This window comes from Stenella coeruleoalba (genome assembly GCF_951394435.1).
Source record: "Stenella coeruleoalba genome assembly, chromosome: 8".
Taxonomy (NCBI): Eukaryota; Metazoa; Chordata; class Mammalia; order Artiodactyla; family Delphinidae; genus Stenella; species Stenella coeruleoalba.
Window position 1 is genome coordinate 107502596 of NC_137154.1, and position 23964 is coordinate 107526559.

At 46.5% G+C, this 23964-nt stretch overlaps 1 protein-coding gene across 5 annotated transcripts in view; it reads right to left on the reverse strand.

Annotated features, from left to right (window-relative positions):
* SPATA19 (spermatogenesis associated 19) overlaps positions 1-23324 on the reverse strand; it is a 52380-nt gene extending 29056 nt beyond the window's left edge. For 2 of the 5 annotated variants that reach the window (XM_079930038.1, XM_079930037.1), the window contains exons 1-8: positions 15079-17306; positions 6750-6859; positions 5475-5798; positions 5250-5306; positions 4666-4758; positions 4397-4488; positions 1348-1425; positions 996-1071 (exon numbers count right to left, since the gene is read on the reverse strand). In XM_079930038.1, the coding sequence (XP_079786164.1) occupies positions 1005-1071; positions 1348-1425; positions 4397-4488; positions 4666-4758; positions 5250-5306; positions 5475-5552 (465 nt within the window). In that variant the 5' untranslated portion in view covers positions 5553-5798; positions 6750-6859; positions 15079-17306 and the 3' untranslated portion in view covers positions 996-1004. Of the gene's footprint in view, positions 1-995; positions 1072-1347; positions 1426-4396; positions 4489-4665; positions 4759-5249; positions 5307-5474; positions 5799-6749; positions 6860-6901; positions 6993-15078; positions 17307-19179; positions 19195-19897 lie in introns of those variants that run through there. The other 3 variants (XM_079930039.1, XM_079930040.1, XM_079930041.1) reach the window with 3 other exon arrangements.
* Between the last annotated feature and the right edge of the window lie 640 nt (positions 23325-23964).

Sequence of the window (23964 nt, forward strand, 5' to 3'; positions counted from 1 at the left end):
CTGCACCTTCAAACACAGAGGTGCCCGCAGGCACCCCCGACTCCTCGTCCCTGCTGACGTTAGCAAACCACTGACACGGCGCTTGCCACGTGCTGGACCCCATGGTCCACAAGGCAACGTCCTGAAGTCAGGAAACAGGCACCAGGGCATGAAGCAATCGCCCACGCTGGAGCTGGAAGAAAGCCATCACCTGCTCCCCAGGGTGGCCTAACCTGTACTGTGAGTACAGCTGCACCACCACACCCTCCTCTTACAGTCATTTGGGTCAGATGAGAAACCTGGGCAAAGTGTCTTGTGCAGAGCTGGCATACAGTAAGCGCTCAATAACTGCTAGCATACACCTCCACGGCCCTCCTCTAAGCATGCTGGTGGCCCCCCCATCAGCCGCCACGATGATCAGCATGGTCTCTACTGCGTGGCAGGGGTGCAGCAACCTTTCCCGGACAGGTACCTCCTGGAGAGGCAACTCCTGGCCTTGGCACGCCACCACGCCACCTTCCAGAGCAGCACGAACAGCCGCTGCCATGACCGCTGGTGCCGTGTGCAGGCCGAGAGGCCACACGAGCCAAGGTCACAGCCCTGATCGGGGGCTGGGCCAAAACCTGTGCGCCCTCGCTCCCACCCCAGTGCTGTGTGACCCTGTGACTCAGAGAGGGGTCAGCAGACCAGCAGCAGCTACACCCAGACCAGAGCTGCACGTCCCACCACAGCCTCGACCGCCCAGCCCCTGAGACCCCGGGGCCCGTGGACAACTGAGAAGCACTGGTCTGCGACCCCACAGTGAAGACTCAGAGACGCAAACCTGACCTTGACTCCAAGTCCTTCTGGAAATCTAAGAGGCGTGGCAGGAGCCTCAGGCAGCTGCCTGCTCCCCAACCCCCAGTGGCCCAGGTGCAGGCCCCTTGCTGGTATTCTCAAGCGCCACCCAGTGCGCCGGCTCCCTGCCCAGGGAGGCCGTCCTCTCGGCCCGGCCCCTCACCTGTCAGCCCTCTCACCTGCTGCTCTCAGCAGTCTGAGTAGGAATTTGTCTTGTGAAGCTCCTGAGATGCCTCATCCGTAAGATGGCATATGCTGCAGGGGACAGAGGAGAGGAGAGGCAGTGGGGAGACCACAGGGTGGCAGAGCCCCCCCGAACGCACACACCCAGACCGTCGCACAGGGCCGGGTGGGCCGGCAGCCCGAGCCTTGGCCCAGGAGCTGAGTCCCGGGAAGAGGCGCTCAGCCCAGAAGGGCCCCTGGCTTGGCCGGGCCCAGGGCTGGAGCTAAGGGAGACCCACGGAGAGGCCAGCAGCGCTCCACCCACCTGCCCCCAGTTAGGACACAAATCAACTCCTCTCAAACACTTACCTTCGTCTCACCTGCTCTATCCGTTCTCGCATGGCATCATTTCTCACCTCGCTTGGCACTTGAAAGATACGGGTACGGCTGCAAAACACCATCAGACGTTGGGGTTCCCGGGTTCCTTCTCTTCTAACCAGTCACCGTGGAACCTCCAGGGTTGGAACCACGGGGGACCATAGCTCTGACCCTGTCACCATGAGCTTTTGAGCTGCACCTTCACCCTCCTTGTATCAGTAACACAAAGCGTTCTTTTTACTACCAAGTACCCCTGAGACCCCCAATGATCCTGGGCAGGTAGCAAATGGTCCTAAGGAGAGTCAAGGAGACAGAGAGGTTATGCGCCTTTGCTAGAGTTACAGAGTGAGTCTGAATTCCTCTCCAGCTTCGTCACCAGCTCTCTATCATCAGCATTGTGCCACAGTCACTATGATTTAGAGATCCTTCTAGAACATTCTGTCACAAAGAAGCTGCAGGCTCCTCTTTGCTGCTGTTTTTGTTTCATTTCACTGTTCTGGACTTGCCTTCCTCACCACAGTCCACTTCATGCCCTTCCCAACTCCACACCCCAACAAACCCTCACAAACCCTCCACTCCAGGAAAAGCAGCCTGCCCACTGGACCACCATTCTTGTGCCCACCGGACCACCCCATGCTTGACAGTGCCTTCTGGGTAATGCCTTGCTCTAGGTGCTTTGGGGTTTTCCCTGTGAATTCAGCTTTGATACCGCCTATGAGGACCCGCAGCCCAAACGTGCTCCGGAATATGGCTCATATAAAATGGAGCTGGTCAGTGCCCAAAGAGAGAGAGAAGAAAGGACAGAGGGCCTGAGGGGACAGGGGGATGCCTCCGAGAAGAAGGGGACACAGAGGCTGGACGGGGTGGGCCAAGGTGCCAGGCTCCTGCCCGTGTGGAAGGCCCTACCTGGCTCGGGCTTCTGTGTGTCCAGTCCCTGCCCAGACACGGGTCAGCCCAGGTGAACGTCCTGCTAGGAACACTTCTGAAGCCTAGGCAGCAAAGCCGAGAACCTGTGCAGCCCGGCCCCCTACTGTGCCCTCCTACTGGTGTCCCCAACATGTCCTTCAGTGCTCACATGCTTCTCCACGCAGGTCACTTGTATCCTTTCAAATGGGGAACTTGGTTTATGTTGTTCTCTCTTCCAGAGGCCCTAGCAAACATCAGGTGGCCAGTACACATCTACCATATAAATGAGCATTCAGTGGTGCTTAATAAAGGGGTATGCAACCCTGACTACGTACTTAACGAAACTAATAGGAGGATGCCAAAATCAGTGGATCGGAGGGAGAAGCAGGCTGAGTTTATTGGTTTAAAATCTCCACAGAATATCCAGAGTGGAGAACTTGTATGCAGAAAATTGACTGATTTCTGTCCCGTGTCTCCAAAGCTGTAACCTACTTACGCTACACAGCCAAGCTCTAAAAAATACCAGAGGATGATGTTCAGATTGTCCAAACCAAGGAACTGCAACAGCTAGAGCAGGTAGCGTGGCCAGGTCAGGGGAGGACAAGCCTCCCACATGCAGGGTGGTGGACGGGGGACAGTCACCAATGTTCATGATTTGGGCGACCTTGGCCGGCTTCCATCCAAAAAAACCCTTTCCCAGGGAGGCCTCAAATTAGACCATTCCTCTTATGCAATTCTTGAGCATTTGAATCCTCTTTTAAAATGCTAATGCCACTGGAAGGGGTAAACACGGGAAAACTGTACATCCTGAAGCAAAAACAAATTTCTTGAGAAACATATCTTCCTTCATAGGAGACAGCAAAGCTGGCGATGGGGGCACAGAAAGGAAGTCAAGTCCAGAGATGAGAGAGGGCTCCTTCACAGCGGGGGGAAGCCCAGTGGAATCCCACAATGACTCTACTGGGAAAAGAGACCATCCCAGAAGGAGGCAGGGAAGCGTGTACCGAGGCAGTGAGCCAGGTTCCAGGCCCAGCTCCCCTGCCTGGAGTCTTGCTCTTCAGAGCCAGGAAAGGTGGTGGCGGTGTAGATGGTCTGTGCAGGCTGGGGCTGACAAAGCAGCTACTGTGGAGCACAGAATTCTAGCCTCAGGGCTGAGAAACCTCCTCTCACCTCCTCCCAAACGAGGGCTTTGGCTTTTGCACTTTATGAGCCTATTTTTTTTTTAACATCTTTATTGGAGTATAATTGCTTTACAATGGTGTGTTAGTTTCTGCTTTATAACAAAGTGAATCAGTTATACATATACATATGTTCCCATATCTCTTCCCTCTTGCGTCTCCCTCCCTCCCACCCTCCCTATCCCACCCTTCTAGGTGGTCACAAAGCACCAAGCTGATCTCCCTGTGCTATGCGGCTGCTTCCCACTAGCTATCTATTCTACATTTGGTAGTGTATATATGTCCATGCTACTCTCTCACTTTGTCACAGCCTACCCTTCCCCCTCCCCACATCCTCAAGTCCATTCTCTAGTAGGTCTCTTTAAAGTGCAGCCACTTCTGGACAAATCAAGTGCAAAAACAACAGAAATCTGAAATTTATTCAGAAGCATTTAAGAAATGGTAAGCAAGCCCAGTTTTCCAACCCCTCTAGTCATTTTAAAATTTAGCAATGAGCTGGGCTTTCAAGATAGCAAAAATATTCCCTTAAGACCCCAAAGTAAGGGCTTCCCTGGCAGCGCGGGTTCGAGCCCTGGTCTGGGAAGATCCCACATGCCGCGGAGCAACTGAACCCATGTGCCACAACTACTGAGCCTGCGCTCTAGAGCCCGCGAGCCGTAACTACTGAGCCTGGGTGCCACAACTACTGAAGCCTCCATGCCTAGAGCCCGTGCTCCGCAACAAGAGAAGCCACCGCAATAAGAAATGAGAAGCCCGCGCACCGCAACGAAGATTCAACGCAGACAAAAAAAGAAGAGACCCCAAAGTAAGGCTGAAAAACTCAAAGGAGTCAACGTCTCTAGAGAAAGAGGGCCGAGGGTTTGTGTTGGCCAGTAATCCCAAAGAGGGGGGCTTGTGCTTTCTCTGCTTCCCCCTCCCCACAGCGTGCCGAGCTTGGGGCAGATGAGATGCTTTACCTCCATCTTATGAACTGGATTCTTGTTCTTTCCTCCAGGACCTCCTGACTCTGGTTTGTTAACAAACCAGACTTTGAGAGGTGGTGCTTCACCTAGGAAATCCGGGTGGAGTCCAGTGGTTACTGCCCAGCAAGGACCCCACGGCCAGGGTGGAGCCCAGCCTGGACAAGCTCTGCCCACTTGCCCAGGACCCTTTGCGGTAGGACCCACCTCCCCCTTTCCCTCCCCTTGCCCCCTCCCCAGGATGGGCGGCTCAAAGGTTCCATTACCTCGTCTCTGGTCACATGTACATCTTGGCCATGCGTGGGAGGGCAGTTGGTGGACATCTTCTCCTTTATGTCCTGGGAAGCCTCTTCTTCAGTCTGAAAGACAAGCAATTTCCCTCAGAAAGTGTCACTCTATCTGGCCCCAATTCTCCCTCCTCTTCCTTTTCCTGTTTCTTCTTCCCCATCACAACACACACATGTGTGCCCACACAAACACGCCGTATCGCACAGTTCCTGCTATTAGCTCATCTACTGCTACCTTCCTGTGGAATTCCAGGGACTCAGTAAGTCATGGGCCCAAGGTCCTCCTGAGACACCCTGCAGTGGGGCCACGCATCTGAAACCCCCTCCCCTCCTGTGTGCCTGAGAAGCAGGGCGGGGCTGGTGGTGACGCCAGCCCATCTCTGGCGAGGGGACAGCCCGGGTCCTTCTGGACATGTGGTGAATCAGACACGGCTCTAGGCAGGCTGGTGGGCAATGAGCTTGGGTTTCCTGGTTGTAGGGGGAGGGAGTCCAGCTCCCTGCACCCACTGAGGTCAGCTCTCTACAATCTGTGGTACCCTGAGTCCCAGAGGAATCTCACTCACCTTTTTCAACCAATGCTGTACTACAGACACAGCCTCGCTCTCCACAACTTCCACGTCCTGCAACAAAGTGGTAAGTCGATGCCCTCAGAATACAGAGAGACCCAGCCCCCCCTCCATTATCCACAGTTAGCACTGTGAGATCTTCTCTCCAGAAGTGCAGCAGGGGCTCAGAGGGGAAACGATACCTGACACACTTTCCACGTGGCTACCACCAGCCCCACTTACCGAACTGACTTTCGGTGGGAAGGGGAACCCGGCACCTTTCCGGGCGAGAATGTACACAATCCATGTTGTAATTATCATCTTTGGACTTACACCAGGCCTCCTTCGTGGCTCCCTCCTTCCACTGAAGCAGGCTGAGAACTCCTCTGGCACAAGGAGGTCCTTGGAGGGAGGTGCCCACCTGATTGGCTGGCCAATGATGATGTGACAATGACCTCCTTTAATCCCCAGGGTCAGAGTGTAGAAAAGAAAGGTGAGGAAGTGTCCACATTAGTGATGGCCACAGCTCAGAAATGGAGGTGGGAGGTGGGCAGTCAGGATATGAGCCTGAGAAAGATACAAGAGGGAAGTTACTGAATCAAAGATAGAAATTATGGAGGGTAAGGGAGGCTTATGGCTGGTCACCACTCTTGAGCACTGCTGAAGCAGAAAGAGATTTTATAGTCAAAAGAATACATTTGTAACAAAATAACCTGGGCCCTCTAGACATTCGTTCAAACCACGCCACAGCATTTCTCATTCTTCCTCTTACAAATGGGGAGAAAGGGCCTGTCCGCCCAGAAAACATCAAAGATGGAGGAGCACAACTCTCAACAAGGACGCTTTACTTTTGTGTCTATTTTGTTGACACAAGTGATTCAAATCACAAAAAATAATCCAAACAATAAGAGGTAAAGGGTAAAAAGTGCAAGTGCCATTTCTTGTGAAGATATTTCCTGATTTTCCCAAGCCACCCACAGTGGACTGCCTAGGTGGAAGGATAGTTAAGTGGAAATGGAAGAGGGGCTCTGTTGTGACTTCATAGTTGGGGGCAAACAATTGACAGGGGCTCAGAAAACTGCTATTCCCATCTAGAACCTTCACCAGGGAAGTGAAATTCACAATATCCTAAAGCAAATGTTTAGCTGCTCTCTAAAGTAGTTGTAGCCTAACCCTGAGACTATTCTCAAGGTCTCAGAAATGAGGGTTGTAATCCTGTCTCCACCAGTAACCGGTTATGCGATGTTGACAAAATCATTAGTCCCTCTAGTCCTAGTTTCTTTGTCTTCAAAATGAAAAGAAAAGGATAATGTTTCTAGTTTTCTTCCAGCTCTAACAGTCTATAAATGTTCTATTCCGATTCTTCTGAAGAGTATAGAAAACCTTTATCTCACTCTCCCCAACGTCCCTAAAATAGCCACTATATCTCCTCACTCTCAACAAATCATCTCAACTTTACATCTTCTCTAGGCTATGCCAAGGCAACAAACAAGTCCCCAGATGAAAGCCGAGACTCACTCTCACTCTCAAAACACAAGTTCAGGGTAGCTGTGCTCCACTTGGTGACTTAGAGATACAGGGATGAATCCGTCCTCTGGCTCCATGCTGTCAGCATGTGACCTCTATGACTGCCAAACAAAGGAAGAGAACACATGGAGGAATAAAATCACCTCTTCTGTTCCAGCCCAAAGGCTTCTTCTTAAAGCTTTTTGGCCAGTATTAGTCATATGACCCCAAACCAATGCCAAGGGAGACTGGAAGCTGCAAACCAAAAGATGAAATTACTCATCAACACCTCTGTTTCTGCTACTATCTCCTAAAAACTCTTTCCATCCTTACTGATGTAATTTCATTGTTTGAATACTTAAAACATCAATGTTATTCAAAAATTAAAACTACATGAAAAGACAAACTCAGGGAAGTTCCATCTCCTTCTCTGTCTAGGGAAGTTCCATCTCCTTCTCTGTCTCTTCAACTTTGTTCTTCAGAAGGATTTTCATAAGTTTCTAGGCTGTGCATCTGTGTTTATGTTTCCAAAATGAAACACATACATAAATCTATTCTCACATTTTATTACTATGTTATGAAATGCATACAGTAAAATATATAAATACATTCACAGCTCAGAAAAAAATTTTAAGCATGTGTGCACACACGCGCACACACACATACGTGTGTTTATATACACACACGCACATACATACACATGTTTAACCACCACCCAGATCAAGACATAGAACATTTCCAGCACCCCAACAGGCCCCCAGACCCACAAGGGAACCAACATTTTGACATCTATCACCATAAGTCTTTTGCCTAGTATCCCACTGTATTACCATAACACAAATTATCTATCAAATTTACAACTGATGGACATCTGTGTTATATCTAGAAGTTTGACGCTTTTTAAAGTACTGCTGCTACGAACATTCTTTTACCTATCTTTTCCTTGACATAATCACTAAATCTTCTGTACATATACATAACAAAGAGCAGAGTTGCTAGGTCATAGGTTTACATATATTTAGTACTAGTCTATAACAGAGTACTGGGGACTTCCCTGCTGGCGCAATGGATAAGACTCTGCACTCCCAATACAGAGGGTCCAGGTTCGATCCCTGGTCAGGGAACTAGATCCCACATGCATGCCGCAACTATGAGTTCACATGCCACAACTAAGGAGCCCATCTGCCGCAACTAAGGAGCCAGTGAGCTGCAACTAAGGAGCCGACCTGCTGCAACTAAGACCTGGTGCAACCAAATAAGTAAATAAACAAAATATTTAAAGAATAAAAATAGGGGCTTCCCTGGTGGTCCACCTGCCGATGTAGGGGACATGGGTTTGTGCCCCAGTCCGGGAGGATCCCACATGCCACGGAGCGGCTGGGCCCGTGAGCCATGGCCGCTGAGCCTGTGCATCCAGAGCCTGTGCTCCGCAACGGGAGAGGCCGCAACAGTGAGAGGCCTGCGTACCGCAAAAAAAAAAAAAGAATAAAAATAAAAACAAATTCTCACAAAATGTTAAAAAAACAAAAGAGTACTGCAAGGCAGTTGTACAAACTACTGCCTGTAATAGTTACTTCATGTTTCTGCCAACACTTGTTATTGTCACTATTTTAAAGTTTAGACAGATGATTGGAGTTATAATGCTAATCAGGAATAGTTTACTTTTCACTTAAGTGATTAATGGCATTATGCATCGGAGCTACATGGTAACTCTATTTTTTTTTTTTTGCGGTACGCGGGCCTCTCACTGTTGTGGCCTCTCCCGCTGCGGAGCACAGGCTCCGGACGCGCAGGCTCAGCGGCCATGGCCCACGGGCCCAGCCTCCCCATGGCATGTGGGATCTTCCCGGACCGGGGCACGAACCCGTGTCCCCTGAATCGGCAGGCGGGCTCCCAACCACTTGCGCCACCAGGGAAGCCCCCGGTAACTCTATTTTTGAGGAACTGTCAAAATCTTTCCTAAATGGCAGTATCATTTCACATTCCCTCCATTAATACATGAGAGTTCCAATTTCTCCACATCTTTGCCAACATTGTTAGCATCTGTCACTCTGATATGAGACATTCTAGTGACTATGAAGTAGTATCCCATTGTGGTTTTGATTTGTATTTCCCTAATGATTAATGATGCCACGCATCTTTTCATGGGTTTATTGGCCATTTGTATATCTTCTTTGGAGAAATGTATATTCAAATCCTTTGCCATTTTACAATTGACTTATTTGTCTTTTATTGTTGAGTTGTAAGAGTTCCTTATGTATTCTGTGTACAAGTGTCTTATCAGATACATGCTTAGCAAATATTTTCTCCTATTCTATGGGCTGTCTTTTCACTTTCTTGATGATATCATTTGAAGAACAAAGTGATCAATAAAGTCATCATTTATCACACAAAACGATGAAGTCCAATTTATCTATTTTTACTTTTGTTGCTTGTGCTTTTGGTGCCATATCTAAGGAACTGTTGCCTAGCCCATGGTAATGAAGATTTATTCCTTTGTTTCTTCTAATAGTTTAACACCTGTAGCTTTTACATTTATGTCTATGGTCTATTTTCAGTTATATACGATGTGAGGTGGGGGGGTCCAACCTCATTCTTTTGCATGTGGAATCCAGTTGTCCTAGCACCATTCGTTAAAAAAAGAAGTACTTTCTCCATTGAACTGTGTTGGTACCCTTGTCAAAAATTAATTAACTATAAATGTAAGGGTTTGTTTCTGAACGGTCAACTCCTTTCCATTGATATATGTATCTATCCTTATGCCAATGCCACACTGTCTTGATTACTATAGCTTTCTAGTATGTTATGACATTGAGAAGTGTGAGTCTCCAACTTTGTTCTCTTTTTTAAGATTATTTTGGCTATTGTGAGTTCCTTGCATTTCCACATGAATTTTAGGATCAGAACTGTCAAGTTTTGCAAAAAGAAAAAAAAAGCCTTCGCATCTTGATAGGGATTGCATTGAATCTGTGGATTGATTGGAGAGTACTGTCATCTTCACAACAATCTTCCACTCCAAGAACATGGAGTGTTTTTCTATTTATTTATATATTCTTTAATTTCTTTCATCGAAGTTTTGTAGTTTTCAATGTACAAGTCTTGTATTTCATTTATTAGGTTTATCCCTAAGCATTTTATTTTTTTGATGCTATTGTAAATGGAATTTTCTTAATTTCATTTTTGAATTTGGCATTTCTTCTATATAGAAATATAGTGGATTTTTAAGTATTAACCTTGTACTTTATAACTTTGCCTAAATCATTGTTTGTAACAGTCTTTAGTGGTTTTCTTAGAATTTTCTACATACAAGATCATGTCTTCTATGAATAGAGATACTTTTCCTTCCTTTCCAATCTGGATGCCTTTTCTTTTTCTTGCACAACTGCCCCAGCTATGCATTGTTAAGTAAAACTGGAGAGAGTAGATATTCTCTTCTCGCTCCTGATTTTAAGAGAAAAGCATTGTCTTTTATCATTAAGTATGGCATTAAATGAGGGGTCTTTGTAGATGCCTTTTATCAAGTTGAAGACTTTTCCTTCCTATTCCTAGCTTTTGAGTGTTTTTCTCATCAAAAAGCATTGGATCTTGCCAAATGCTTTTTCTGCATTTGAGATGATCATGTGGTTTTTGTCTTTCACTCTATTAATATCATATATTAATTTTTGATTTTCAGATGTTAAATGAGTCTTGTACTCTTGGAATAATTCCACTTGTATATAATTCTTTTTATATGTTGCAGGATTCAGTTTGCTAGTATTTTGTTGAGGATTTTAGATCTAGATTTATAAGAGCTATTGGCCTACAGTTTTATTTTCTTGTAATGGTCTTGTCTAGTTTGGTATCAAGGTAATACTGGCCTCATAGAATGAATTGGAATATGTTCCCTTCTCTTATATTTTTGGAAAGAGATTGCAAAAGATGGATAATATTAAACATCTAAATATTTGGTATATATTTAACTTTTTAAGAAACATCAAGCTTTCTTCAAAAGAGGCTGTGACATTTTACATTCCCACCAGCAATGTATGAAGGTTTGCATTTCTCTGTATCTTTATAACACTCATATTGTCTTTTTATTTTATAAATTTATTTATTCTTTGGCTGCATTTGGTCTTTGTAGCTGCGTGCGGGCTTTCTCTAGTTGCAGCGAGTGGGGGCTACTCTTCGTTGCAGTGCGTGGGCTTCTCATTGCAGTGGCTTCTCTTGTTGCGGAGCACGGGCTCTAGGAGCACGGGCTTCAGTAGTTGTGGCACTTGGGCTCAGTAGCTGTAGTGCACAGGCTTCGTTGCTCTGCGGCATGTGGGATCTTCCCAGACCAGGGCTCAAACCCGTGTCCCCTACATTGGCAGGCAGATTCTTAACCCACTGCACCACCAGGGAAATCCCTGTCTGTCTTTTTAAGTCATAGCCATTCTAGTTGTTGTGGAAAGAGGTATATCATTTGGTTTTAATTTGTATTTTCCTAATCATTTATAATGTCAATAATCTTTTCATGTGTTTATTATTTGCATACTTTTTTTTTTTAAATCTTTTGGCCGCACCACACGGCGTGTGGGATATTAGTTCCCCGACCAGGGATTGAACCTGTGTCCCCTGCACTGGGGGTGCAGAGTCTTAACCACTGGATGACCAGGGAAGTCCCTACATATACTTTAGTTGGTGTAATATCTATTCCATTTTTTATATCAGGTTTGTCTTCTTTTTGTTGAGTTTTAAGTTCTTTATATATTCTGAATGCAAGTCTTTTATCAAATATATGATTTACAAATGTTTTCTCCCAATCTGTAGCTATTCTTTTCATTTTCTTAATAGTTTCTCTCTTTTTTTGAAAGGAAAAAGCTTTTACTTTTGATAACATCAAATTCTACGTTTTTGACGGAGTATGCTTCTGGTGTCATATCTAAGAACTACAAGGTCATGAGGACTTTTTCCCTATGTTTTCTTCCAGAAGTTTTATAATTTTAACTCTTATATTTAGGCCTATGATCCACTTTGAGCTATTTTTTGTGTGTATAGCATGAGGAAGGATCTGAATATATCGTTTTGCATATAAGTATATAATTATACCAGCATCATTTGTTGAAGACTATCCTTTCCTCCCACTCAACTGCCTTGGCAGCTTTGCTGGAAATCCAATTGACCATAAGAGTTTATTTCTGTAACTCAATTTTGTTCCATTGACCTACATGCCTAGCCTTACACCAGTACCACACTGACTAGATAATTATAGCTTTATAGTAAATTTTCAGACAAAGTAGTATAAGTTCTCTTTCTTTTTTTCTGGCTATCCTAGGTCCTTTGAATTTCCATGTAGAATTTAAAATTAGCTTGCCAATTACTTCTTTTTAAAATACTGTTGGAATTTCAATAGGCATTGTTTTGAAGCTATAAATCCATTTTTTCTAAGCTGTCTACTTTGTTGGCACAAAGCTGTTCATAGTATTCCCACAGAACCTCTTTAATACCGTGGGGTCAATGGCGATGTTCCCTCTTTCAATTCTGATTTTGGCAATTTGTGTCTTCTCTTTTTTTCCTGCTCATCTTAGCTAAATATTTGTGTTTACTATTGTTGTTAATCTTCTTGAAGACCACCTTTTGCTTACATTGTCTTTCCCTATTTTTTTTCCTCTGTTATTTTTTGGTTTTCTATTTCCCTGATGTCTAATGCAATCTTCATTATTTCCCCCTTGTGCTTGCTTTGGGAATAAATTCTGCTTCAAGAATGCAATGGAGAAATTCTGCCTGAGTTTCCAATCTGTGGGCCTGCCCTGCCCTGGACTTGCCAGCCTCCACAATCACATGAGTCAATTCCTTAAAATAAATCCCATAGGTAGAGAGACAGGTAAATAGATGATACAGGTACAAAGATGACATAGGTAGCCTATTGACTGTTTCACTAGAGAAGCCAGAGTAATATGAACTTTAGTATCAAGAATAGCTCTGGAAGAACAGAATTCTAAGGATGTTTTCTGAATTGGCTCTGGGGTTTCTGGAATTGGTTCTCCAGAGAGCATTTTCCATGACAAGATGTGGTAATAGAGATATTCATAATATAACTATTGGATCCTCCTAATCAATACTTATAAGAGGTAAGGTTCTAGGTGACTGAATTCGATACTTTAGAACATTTCTGTGTAACAAGTATAAGGAGTTTGACTGGCTGCTCCTAATTACAGTAGACAAAGTGGGGAAAGAAAAGGATGAACTTAGGGATTCAGATTCCCAGTTTAAGTACTGCATAAATGACCTGAAAGTTTCAATAGCTTCCCTGAAGGAAACCTTTATCTCCTGTCACAGTGCTGAGATTACCTTAAACCAAACCCGCAGTCTCACCCTGCAAGTGGCAAAATTACAACCCAAGTTGAGTTTCCAGCCTCACAAGGTGTCTGCTGGTGCCGTGAAGGTGTTGACTGAGAAGTAATGGGATCCTGAAGACTGGAATAGGGACATATGGGCAGATCCTGATGAAGCTGGGGATACTGAACCCTGACATTCTGCTGAGTCTTCTTTTCCAGCAGAAGCAGTTTGAAGAGATTAATCCTGCTTTGCCTCAGGAAACTGTAATGGCCTAACCCAAGATACTTGCCTTGCAAGACACTGTTGATTCTCCACAGGACCCATCCCCACTACCCCTATTGGCTTTTACATTTGTAATTGCACTCAGCAGTCCTTAACAGGTGAGGGACAAAGTGTGTCCCACAAGGAGCTGCACTACACTCCAAAGGAACAATGTGGGGCTTCCCTGGTGGCGCAGTGGTTGAGAGTCCGCCTGCCGATGCAGGAGACGCAGGTTTGCGCCCCAGTCCGGGAAGGTCCCACATGCTGCGGAGCGGCTGGGCCCGTGAGTCATGGCTGCTGGGCCTGCGTGTCCAGAGCCTGTGCTCAGCAACAGGAGAGGCCACAACAGTGAGAGGCCCGTGTACCGCAAAAAAAAAAAAAAAAAAAAAAGTGATTTTTTCCAACTTCTACATAAATAAATCTGGGGAAAGTGTGTGGGTGAATATTAAGGGTCTAAGATAATGGTGGAAGGAACCTAAAGTCAGATCTGGACCAATTTATTGATGCGGGTCCACTGAGCAGATTCTCATTTAATATTACAGCTTGAGGAGTTAGAAAGCGTTCTAACAGTTTGTTTGGTTGAAACATGGACCAGCAGGTGACCTACACTCAATGAATTTGAAATGCCAGAATTGCTTTGGTGTGCTTTAGAGAAAGGTATCCAAAGGTTTAGGGAGGTTGGAATGCTCGAGTGTACTTATCACGTAAGGCATGCTCACCCACCCTCGGGTATCCAGAGGACACACCTTTCACCATGACTGTGAGGAATAAATCTGAGGGGAGCTCCAGCATCCTCAAAGAGCTCAGAGGTCACACTTCTCTGTAGGTCAGAAATTACAGTGGCAACTGCTGCCACCGAATTGGGGGGATATACATGCAATGGGGTGCTTGGATCCTGAGTAGCAGGGGCCAAGTGGCAACACTTAATCATCAGAGGCAAGGTGGGCATGATTACTGTAATGGGCAGCTGAGTGAAAGCAGTAATAAAAAGCCTGACTAACAGAGACCTATGGTATTGGCTAGTTGCTCATGGTATCCTCAGATGTAAAATAGATGGGCGGTCCACTAAATTCTTGCTTGATCTATTTAAGTGGGAGAATTTTAGGTCAAGTGAACAGAAGTCAACTTGAAGCATAAAAACAGAGCCATGGTCCCTTGACCAATTGTGATTTGAGCCAGTGTACAGACCCAGAACTCCTTGAATAAGGGAGAGGCCAGATCCCCTTAAGGAAGGACCCTGCTACACTACGAAACACGCCTACTATTAACCTTTCTCCTGCCCCCACCTCGAAGGGACTTACAGCCTTTTACCAGGGTGGCTGTGCCTGGATGGAAAGAAGTTAAACTTTTCAGGGATTACTGGACACTGACTCTGAACTAATACTAATTCTAGGAGACCCAAAAAGTTACTGTGGTCCCTGAGTCAGAGTCAGGGCTTATGCAGGTCAGGTGGTCAGTGGAGTTTTAGCTCATGTCGATTTCACAGTGGGTCCAGTGAGTCTCTGAACCCATTCTGTGGTTATTTCTCTACTTCCACAATGCAAAATTACAATAGACATAATGAGCAACTGTAACAATCCCCACACTGCTTCCCTAACCTGCAGAGTGAATGCTATTATGGTAGGAAAGGCCAAGCGGAAGCCATTAGAACTGCCTCTACCTAGGAAAACAGTAAACCAAAAGCAATGTCACATTCCTGGAGGAACTGCAGAGATCAATGCCACCCCGAAAGACCTGAAAGGTGCAGGAGCAGTGATTCCCACCACATCCCCATTCAACTTGCCTATTCGGTCTGTGCAGAAGACAGATGGACCTTGGAGATTGGCAGTGGATTACTGTAAACTTAACCAGGTGGGGACTCCAACTCAGTTGCTGTTCCAGATGTAGTTTCACTGCTTGAGCAAATTAACACATTCCCCTGTACCAGATATGTAGAAATCGATCTGGCAAGCACTTTTTTCCCAATGCCTGTTAGTGAAAAACAGAAGTAGCTCTGCCACTAGGCCTGTGACCCAGTAGTTCAAGGGTGCTTGAACTACCAGTGGCACATAGGGAGGCTATCCGGAACCTCTGGCAGCCCCTACAGGTAAGTCACAGTGGGAACCATTAGGATTTGGCAGCAAAGCTCTGCCATCGTCTATGGACAGCTACTCTCCTTTTGATATACAGCTTTTGATTTGCTCTTGGGCCCCAGTAGAGACTGAATGCTTAACCATGGACCACCAAGTTACCACGTGACCTGAGCTCCTCAGGAATTGGGTGTTGTCTGACCCACCAGGCCATAAAGTTGGGCATGCACAGCAGCACCCCGTCAGTAAATGGAGGTGATATCACTGAACTTAGGCCCAGGCAGGCCCTGAAGGCACAAAAGAGTATGTGGCCCAAATGTCCGTGGTCCCCACTCCTGCCACGTTGCCTTCTCTCCCAGTCTGCACCCATGGCCTCCTGGGGAGCTCCCTATGATCAGTCAACAGAGGGAGAGAAGACGAGTCTGATTCACAGATGATTCTGCAGGATACACAGGCACCACCTGAAAGTGGGCAGCTGCAGCACTGCAGCCCTCTCCAGGAGAACACGCTAAAGGGAGATCCTCCCAGCAGGAGAACTTGGAGCAGTGCACCTGGTCGTGCACTTTGCTTGGAAGGACAAGTGGCCAGACCTGCAGTTGTATCCTAATTCATGGGCTGGGGGTAATGGTTTGGCTGGTCAGGGACCTGGAAGGAACATAATTGGAAAACTGGTGACAAGGAGGTCTGGGGAAGAGGTATACGGATAGACCTCTCGGAATGGGCAAAACACATGAAGACATTTGTGTCCTATGTGACTGCTCACCAAAGGGTGACCTCAGTGGAGGAGGATTTTATTAATCAAGAGGACAAGATGACCCTGTGGCTCCCAGGCAGCCTCTTTTCTCAGCCACCCCTGTCATCGCCCAATGGACTCATGAACAAAGGGGCTGTGGTGGCAGGGATGGAGGTGATACATGGGCTCAGCAACATGGACTTAACTCGTCAAGGCCAACCTGGCTACAGCCACTGCTGAGTGCCCAGTCTACCAGCAGCAGAAACCAATACTGAGTCCCTGCCATTGTGCCATTCCCTGGGGTGACCAGCCAGCTACCAGACAGCAGGTTGATTACACTGACCTACATCCATTATGTAAGGAACAATATTTCGTTCTTACTGGAATAGACACTCACTCTGGTCGTGGATTTGCCGTCCCTCCACACAATGCTTCTGCCAAAGTACCATCAGTGAACTTACAGGATGCCTTATCTATTCTCACGGTGCTCTACACAGCACTGCTTCTGATCGAGGGACCTTACGGCAGTTGCAGTGCAGCCATGGCCTATTCTAGCACTCATCTCACCACACTCCCTTCCATCCTGTAGCAGCTGACTTGCTAGAACAGCGGAACGGCCTTTTGGAGACTCAACTACAGCACCATCAATGTGGCAACACCTTGCAGAGCTGGGACAATGTTCTCCAAGAAACGGTACACGTGCTACACCAATATCCAGTGTATTGTTACTCCTCCCATAATCAGGGTTCAGGGGTCTAGGAATCAAGGGGTGGAAACGGCAGTGGCACCATTCACTATTACCCCTAGTGACCCACCAGCAAAGTTTTTTCTTCCTGTCCCCATGATCTTATGCCCTTCTGGTCCAGAGACCTTAGTTCCAAAGAGAGGGCAGCTTTCACCAGGAAACAGAAGGACTCCATGGAAATGGTACCTAATTCTATTGCCCGGCCACCTTGGGCTCCTCATGTGCATCTGAATCAAGAGACCAAGCAAGGAGTTATCCTACTGCCTAGGGTGAGGAAGAGATGATGGAGCACAGCAGAGCCACCAGAGTGTCTCTGAGCACCGTCATGGCCTGTGACTAAGGTCATGGAAAACTGCAACAGCCCAGTTCAGGCAGAAACTGTTAATGGCCCAGACCCTGTTATTAATTTACCAACGTTGTCCTTCATATTACGCTTCCGTTTCACGCTTAAGAAAATAAACCCTACCCCAAGGTCGTGAAGACAACCTCATGTCTTTTCCTAGAAGCTTTCATACTGATACCTATGTTCCATGTCAAAATCGTCTTGTGTGACGTGATGACTTAGAATCACGCAGTGCTACCACAGAACATGTCTAACGAAAACCCGTGACATTAGTGGACCCGTACACTTTGCACCCAAGCCGCTCAGGGTCAATTGCACGTACACACAGCAGTGCCAAGGAGCCGGGCAGGGGGCGAGCATGGTGCCTGCCCGCCCACGGCCCCGCAAAGGGTTACCTTCAGCTTCCGGTTCCCTCGCCCTCAGGGACAGCTGTGACCAGATGCAGGGAGCCCTCTCAGCCAGGAAGACCAGGCTCCTGCACCCTAGAGCTGGTGGTCGCTGAAAGACTCTTTCTCCACTGGGTACCTTCCTGGGCGTAAGAGTGGGGCCACCAGACCCAGGTGGTAGAGAGGTGGCCGCTGGTAGCAGTCATGAAACCAGGGGCAGACTAAACGGCCCAGTCGTAACACCACTGATGTCGTAAACCTGGGGTCCACACGTAAACACCCTCAGTCGTAAACCAGGCCCAGACATGAACCCACCAAGTCATGAAGCAGGCCCAGACATAAACCTGGGGCCCAAATGCACCAATCCCCCAGTCGTAAACCTGGGGCCCAGACGTAAACCGCCCCCAGTCATAAGCCAGGCCCAGACATAAACCTGGGGCCCAAATGCACCAACCCCTCAGTCGTAAACCTGGGGCCCTGCCGTAAACCTAGGGCCCAGATGTAAACCGCCCCCAGTCGTAAGCCAGGCCCAGACATAAACCTGGGGCCCAAATGCACCAACCCCCCAGTCGTAAACCCGGGGCCCTGCTGTAAACCTGGGGCCCAAACGTAAATCGCCCCAAGCCATAAGCCGGGCCCAGACATAAACCTGGGGCCCAGATGCACCCCATCCCTCAGTCAGAAACCTGTCCTAGCAGTAAACTTGGGGCCCTGCCCTAAACCTGGGGCCCAGACATAAACTGTCCCCAGTCGCAAGCCGGGCTCAGATGTAAACCTGGGGCCCAGATACAACCTCCCTGAGTCGTAAACCCGGCCCTGCGGTAAACCTGGGGCCCAGACGTAAACCACCCTCAGTCATAAGCCGGGCTAAGACGTAAACCTGGGGCCCAGATGCACCCCCCCCCAGTCATAAACCCGGCCCAGCAGTAAACCTGGGCCCCTGCCCTAAACCTGGGGCCCAGACATAAACCGTCCCCAGTCGCAAGCCGGGCCCAGACGTAAACCTGGGGTCCAGAGGCAACACACCCGAATCGTAAATCTGGTCCAGCAGTAACCCTACGGCCCTGCCGTAAACCTGGGGCCCAGACATAAACCGCCCCCAGTCATAAGCTGGGCCAAGACGTAAAACTGGAGCCCAGAGACAACCCCCCTGAGTTGTAAACCTGGCCCAGCAGCAAACCTGGGGCCCTGCCCTACACCTGGGGCCCAGACGTACACCACCCCCAGTCGTAAGCCGAGCCTAGATGTAAACCTGGGGCCCTGAGGCAAACCCCTGAGTCGTAAACCCAGCCCAGCGGCAAACCTAGGTCCCTGCCCTAAACCTGAGGCCCAGACGTAAACTGTCCCCAGTAGCAAGCCAGGCCCAGACGTAAACCTGGGGCCCAGAGGCCACCGCCCCATGAGTCGTAAACCCGGTCCTGTCGTAAACCTGGCGCCCAGACATAAACCGCCCCTAGTCGTAAGCTGGGCCCAGACATAAACCTGGGGCGCAGAGGCAAACCCCTGAGTCGTAAACCCGGCCCTGCGGTAAACCTGGTGCCCAGACGTAAACCTTCCCCAGTCGCAAGCCGGGACCAGACGTAAACCTGGGGCCCAGAAGCAACCCACCTGAGTCGTAAACCCGGCCCAGAGACAAACCTGGGGCCCTGCCTTAAACCTGGGGCCCAGACGTAAACGGCCCCCAGTCGTAAGCTGGGCCCAGACGTAAACCTGGGGTGCAGAGGCAAACTCCTGAGTTGTAAACCCGGCCCAGAGGCAAACCTGGGTCCCTGCCCTAAACCTGAGGCCCAGACGTAAACTGTCCCCAGTCGCAAGCCGAGCCCAGACATAAACCTGGGGCCCAGATGCAACCGCCCTGAGTGGTAAACCCGACCCTGAGGTAAATCTGGGGCCCAGACGTAAACCTTCCCCAGTCGCAAGCTGGGCCCAGACGTAAACCTGGAGCCCAGAGGCAACCCACCTGAGTCGTAAACCCGGCCTTGCCGTAAACCTGGGGCCCAGACGTAAACCGACCCAGTCGTAAGCCAGGCCCAGACGTAAACCTGGGGCCCAGAGGCAACTCACCTGAGTCGTAAACCCGGCCCTGCCGTAAACCTGGGGCCCAGACGTAAACCGCCCCAGTCGTAATTGGGGCCCAGACGTAAACCTGGGGCCCAGGCGTAACCTCCCCACCCCCACTTAACTCAGAAGCCGGACACCAGCCAAACCCCCCACCCCGCCCCTGGAGCTGCGCTCCTTTCTCGTGAGGGGACCGCGCCGTCAGATCTTGAGCGCCTAGCGACCCCTGGATCAGACCCATTGCCGGCCCCTCAGGCTACTCCATTACCCTGAGGAGCCTCTGACAGGACGCCCGGCCATCATGCGACTCCGTGACAGGACGGCCGCCTGATGGGAAGTGTGCACCGCCCTCAGGTGGGGTCTGCGGTTGGAGCCCTCGCTCCTCGGGTGCGGTCCCTCCCGACGGGGGCGGGGCGGGGGGTGTTGATGGCGAGACCGCCGCCCTCCCTCCCGACCCGGGCCACTCGGCCAGGTGCCTGGGAGGCCTCGCAGGGTCCGGGCAGCTCCGGGGTCTGGTCCGCTGGGCCGGAAGCCCCGTGACCATTTCACGGTGTCTCTGGTTTCGGGGGTTTGGTTTTTTTGGTGCTGAAGATTTTCTGTGTGTGTGTCATTTAGCTTTTCTCTTACGCTGAATTATGAAATATGTTTAGGAGGATGTTTTTAAATCTGAGATTACAGCACACTTTCTGCTAGTTCTTTTATGATTTTATTTACCTCATAGGTTGTTCCTAGACTCAGAATTAGTTTGGTTAAACATATGAATTATCCAAATTTAGGTTTTTCTAGGTGGCTGTACAGCCCTAGTTCCTGAAGTATCAATCGTTTCCCGCTAATTCGTCCGTCTGTTTGCGTCTCTGCTGACAATTATTTGGGGTGTACACAGAGCAGTGAACTGCTAGGTCGTTTTCTGATTCTGCGTTATACGTTTTGAGGGGCTGCTTTCTGCAGTGGCTGCAGTGTTTTATATTCCCCCACGCATTGCATGAAGGGTCCAGTTTCTCCACATCCTCACGGACACCTTATTCTATACTTATTTCCTTAGATTTTTATTTATTTTTGTTGTTATAGCTGTCTTACTGACGTGGTGTGTCATTGTGGCTTTGAATTGCATTTCTCTAATGACTAACCATATTGAGCATCTTTTCATATATTTATTGGCCATTTGTATATCTTTGGGTAAGTGCTTATTATAGTTAAAGTTTTAATTGGGTCATCTCTCTTTGTTGTTGAAGTGTAAGAGGTCTTTATAATATTCAGAGTACAAACCCCTTTTACATATGCTATTTGCAAAAAATATTCTCACATTCTGTGATTGTCTTTTCACTTTTTTGATCATGTCCTTTAAAGCACAGAGGTTTTCAATTTTAAAGTCCAAATTCCTATTTTTTTCTTTTGTTACTCATGCTTTGGGTGTCATATCTAGGAATTCATTGCCAAACCTAAAGTCTTGATGATTTACTCCTGAGTTTCTTCCAAAAGTTCAGTAGTTTTAGCTTTTATATTTAGGTTATTGATCCATTTTAAGATGATTTTTGTATGTGGTTGATGTAGGGGGCCCACTGTCATTCTTTTGCATGTGGATATCCAGTTATCCCAACACTGTCTCTCAAAGAGACTGTTCATACCCGTTGACTGGTATTGCCATACTTGTCAAGAATCAATTGGCCATGGATGTATGGGTTTATTTTTGAAATCTCAATTCTATTTCATAGGACTAGAGTATCTATTCTTACGGCAATACCATATCATTTTTTATTACTGTAGCCAGCCTTTGATTAATTACCAGAGTTCTGAAAGTGTTGATTATGAAAATTTTTGCCATTTTTTTGTTGCTTTTTTGAAGGTGCAAATTTTCAGAGGTCATTATACTCCCATCCTCATGGATGGCCAGTTTGTGTTCGTTTTTGCAAATATGTGCAAAATTGTTCAATAGTCATTGTGTATTTCAAACTTCATCATTGTAGGAGTATTCATTTCTGTCTCTCTCATTTTCTTTTTCCGTCCCTAAATAAAACTTTGTCTGATATTCAAGTAGTAACTCTGGCTTTTTTTTTGTTTTGTTTTTTGGTTGCAATGACTTGTGATGTCTTTTAACATCATTTTATTTTATTTTAATTTTGAACTTGGAAACTAACTGCAATTGGAGACATCCCATCCTATTTGTAAAACATTTTATTTTGCAGTATAATATACATAGAAGAGCAAATATCCTAGAAGTATGCCTTTCAAAGAACTTTCACAATCTTGACACATCTGTGTAAATAGCATCCAGCTCAAGGAAAATAACGTTACCCAAACCTCAAAAATCTGCTCACATTTCCCTTCAGCTGTTTCTACCCTTTAAGGGTAACCTTTATCTTGACTTCTAATAGTATAGGTTAGTTTTGCGGGTTTTTTCTTTTTTTGTGTACTTTATGTAAATTATGTATTTACTCTGCGTTTTCTTTTGTGTGACTTATTTTGCTAAACTTTATGTTTGGATGTTTCTCTCACTGCTGTGTGATGTTGTAGACCATTCATTCACATTCTGAATATTATTCTGTTATGTTAACTATACCATGATTATCCAGTCTTCTGTTGAAGGGCACTTGAGTAGTTGACATTTTATGGATATGAGGAATAGTGCTGCTAGAAACATGCTGGTCTGTCTCATGGTGCATGTATGTTTGGGTACATATTTATTAAGTGTAATCTAAGAGTGAGATTACTGTATACGAGTATGGGTATGTTCAATTTTAGTAGGCGCGGGCAAAGAGTTTTCCAGCAGTATTTCCAGTTCATTCATATGAACTCTATAATACTTAGCATTTTAATCTTTTTATAAATTTTAGCCATTCTGGTGGTGTTATGGTTCATTGTGTTTTTCATTTGCATTCCTCCAATCAAGTTGAGCTCCTTTCATGTGCATATTTTCCGTTTGCATACATTTTTTCAATTGCCTTTTCAAGTCTTCTGCCCAGTGTACTACTGAATTTTCTGTTTCCCGTAGTGATTTCTAGGAATTCTTTATGTATTGCGGATGTGAGTCTTTTGTTGGTTGTATGTATATATTACAAATGTCTTCTCACACTTTGGGTGTTTGTTATATTCTAATAAACAAAAGTTCTTAACTTTGAAAAAAAAGGTTCATTTATCTTTTCCATTCATATAATCCTTATCCACTGAATTGGAGTAATGCCTTTGTCATAAACAGATGGCAGTGCATTGTAGAGCTATTTCTGTGTTCCCCTTTCTATTCTTTTAATCTGTCTCTTTTTTTTTGGCACCAATAGCACAATTCCTTAATTTTTATTTTATCTTTGGTCTTGGTATCTAGTTATGTGAATCCTTCTGCATTTTTTTTTTTTTTTTTTTTTTTTTTTGCGTTACGTGGGCCTCTCACTGTTGTGGCCTCTCCCATTGTGGAGCACAGGCTCCAGACGCGCAGGCCCAGCGGCCATGGCTCCCGGGCCCAGCTGCTCTGCGGCATGTGGGATCCTCCCGGAGCGGGGCACGAACCCGTGTCCCCTGAATCGGCAGGCGGACTCTCAACCACTGCGCCACCAGGGAAGCCCTCCTCCTGTATTTTTATTCTTTTTCATGATCATCGTGGCTATTCTAGGTCTTTTGCATTTCCATGTATATATTTAGAATGAAATTGGCAATTACCATAAAAAAAAACTTCTGGAATTCTGATTAGTATTTTATTGATTCTGTAGCTCAACTTGGAGAGAAATGATATATTTTTGAAGAGATTCCCATTCTTCAACATGCTATATCTTTCCATTTTTTTCATTCTACCAATGTTTTATAGTTTTCAGTGTAGAGAGTTTGCATATCTCACTAGATTTATGCCTAGATAGTTGATATTTTAGTGCTACTTTCAACTTATTTTCTTATTTCAGTTCCATTCTATTTCAGCTGCTTAGTCAATAATAAACAGATTTTTTATATTGTCCATGTATCCAGTAACCTTGTGAAATTCACTTATTAATAATGGTTATTTATAGATTCTTTTGGATTTTCTACATATGCAATCATAGGTGAATCATGGGTGAATTCACCTATGATTCACCTATGAATGGGTCATAGGTGAATAATGATCATTTTTCTTCCTTTCCAATTATTATAGTGTTTCTTTTTCTTGCCCTTGTGCCGTAGATAGTAGCTTCAGTGAAATGTTGAATAGAAATGGTATAAACAATCTTTGCCTTGTTTCTAAACTTAGAGGGAGGGGTGTTCACTATTTCACCACTGAATGGGTACTAGGTTTTGAGCAGATTCCCTTAAGTATAGTTTCTTCTATTCCTAGTTTGCTGAGAGTTTTTATCCAGAAATGGTGTTGAATTTTACCAC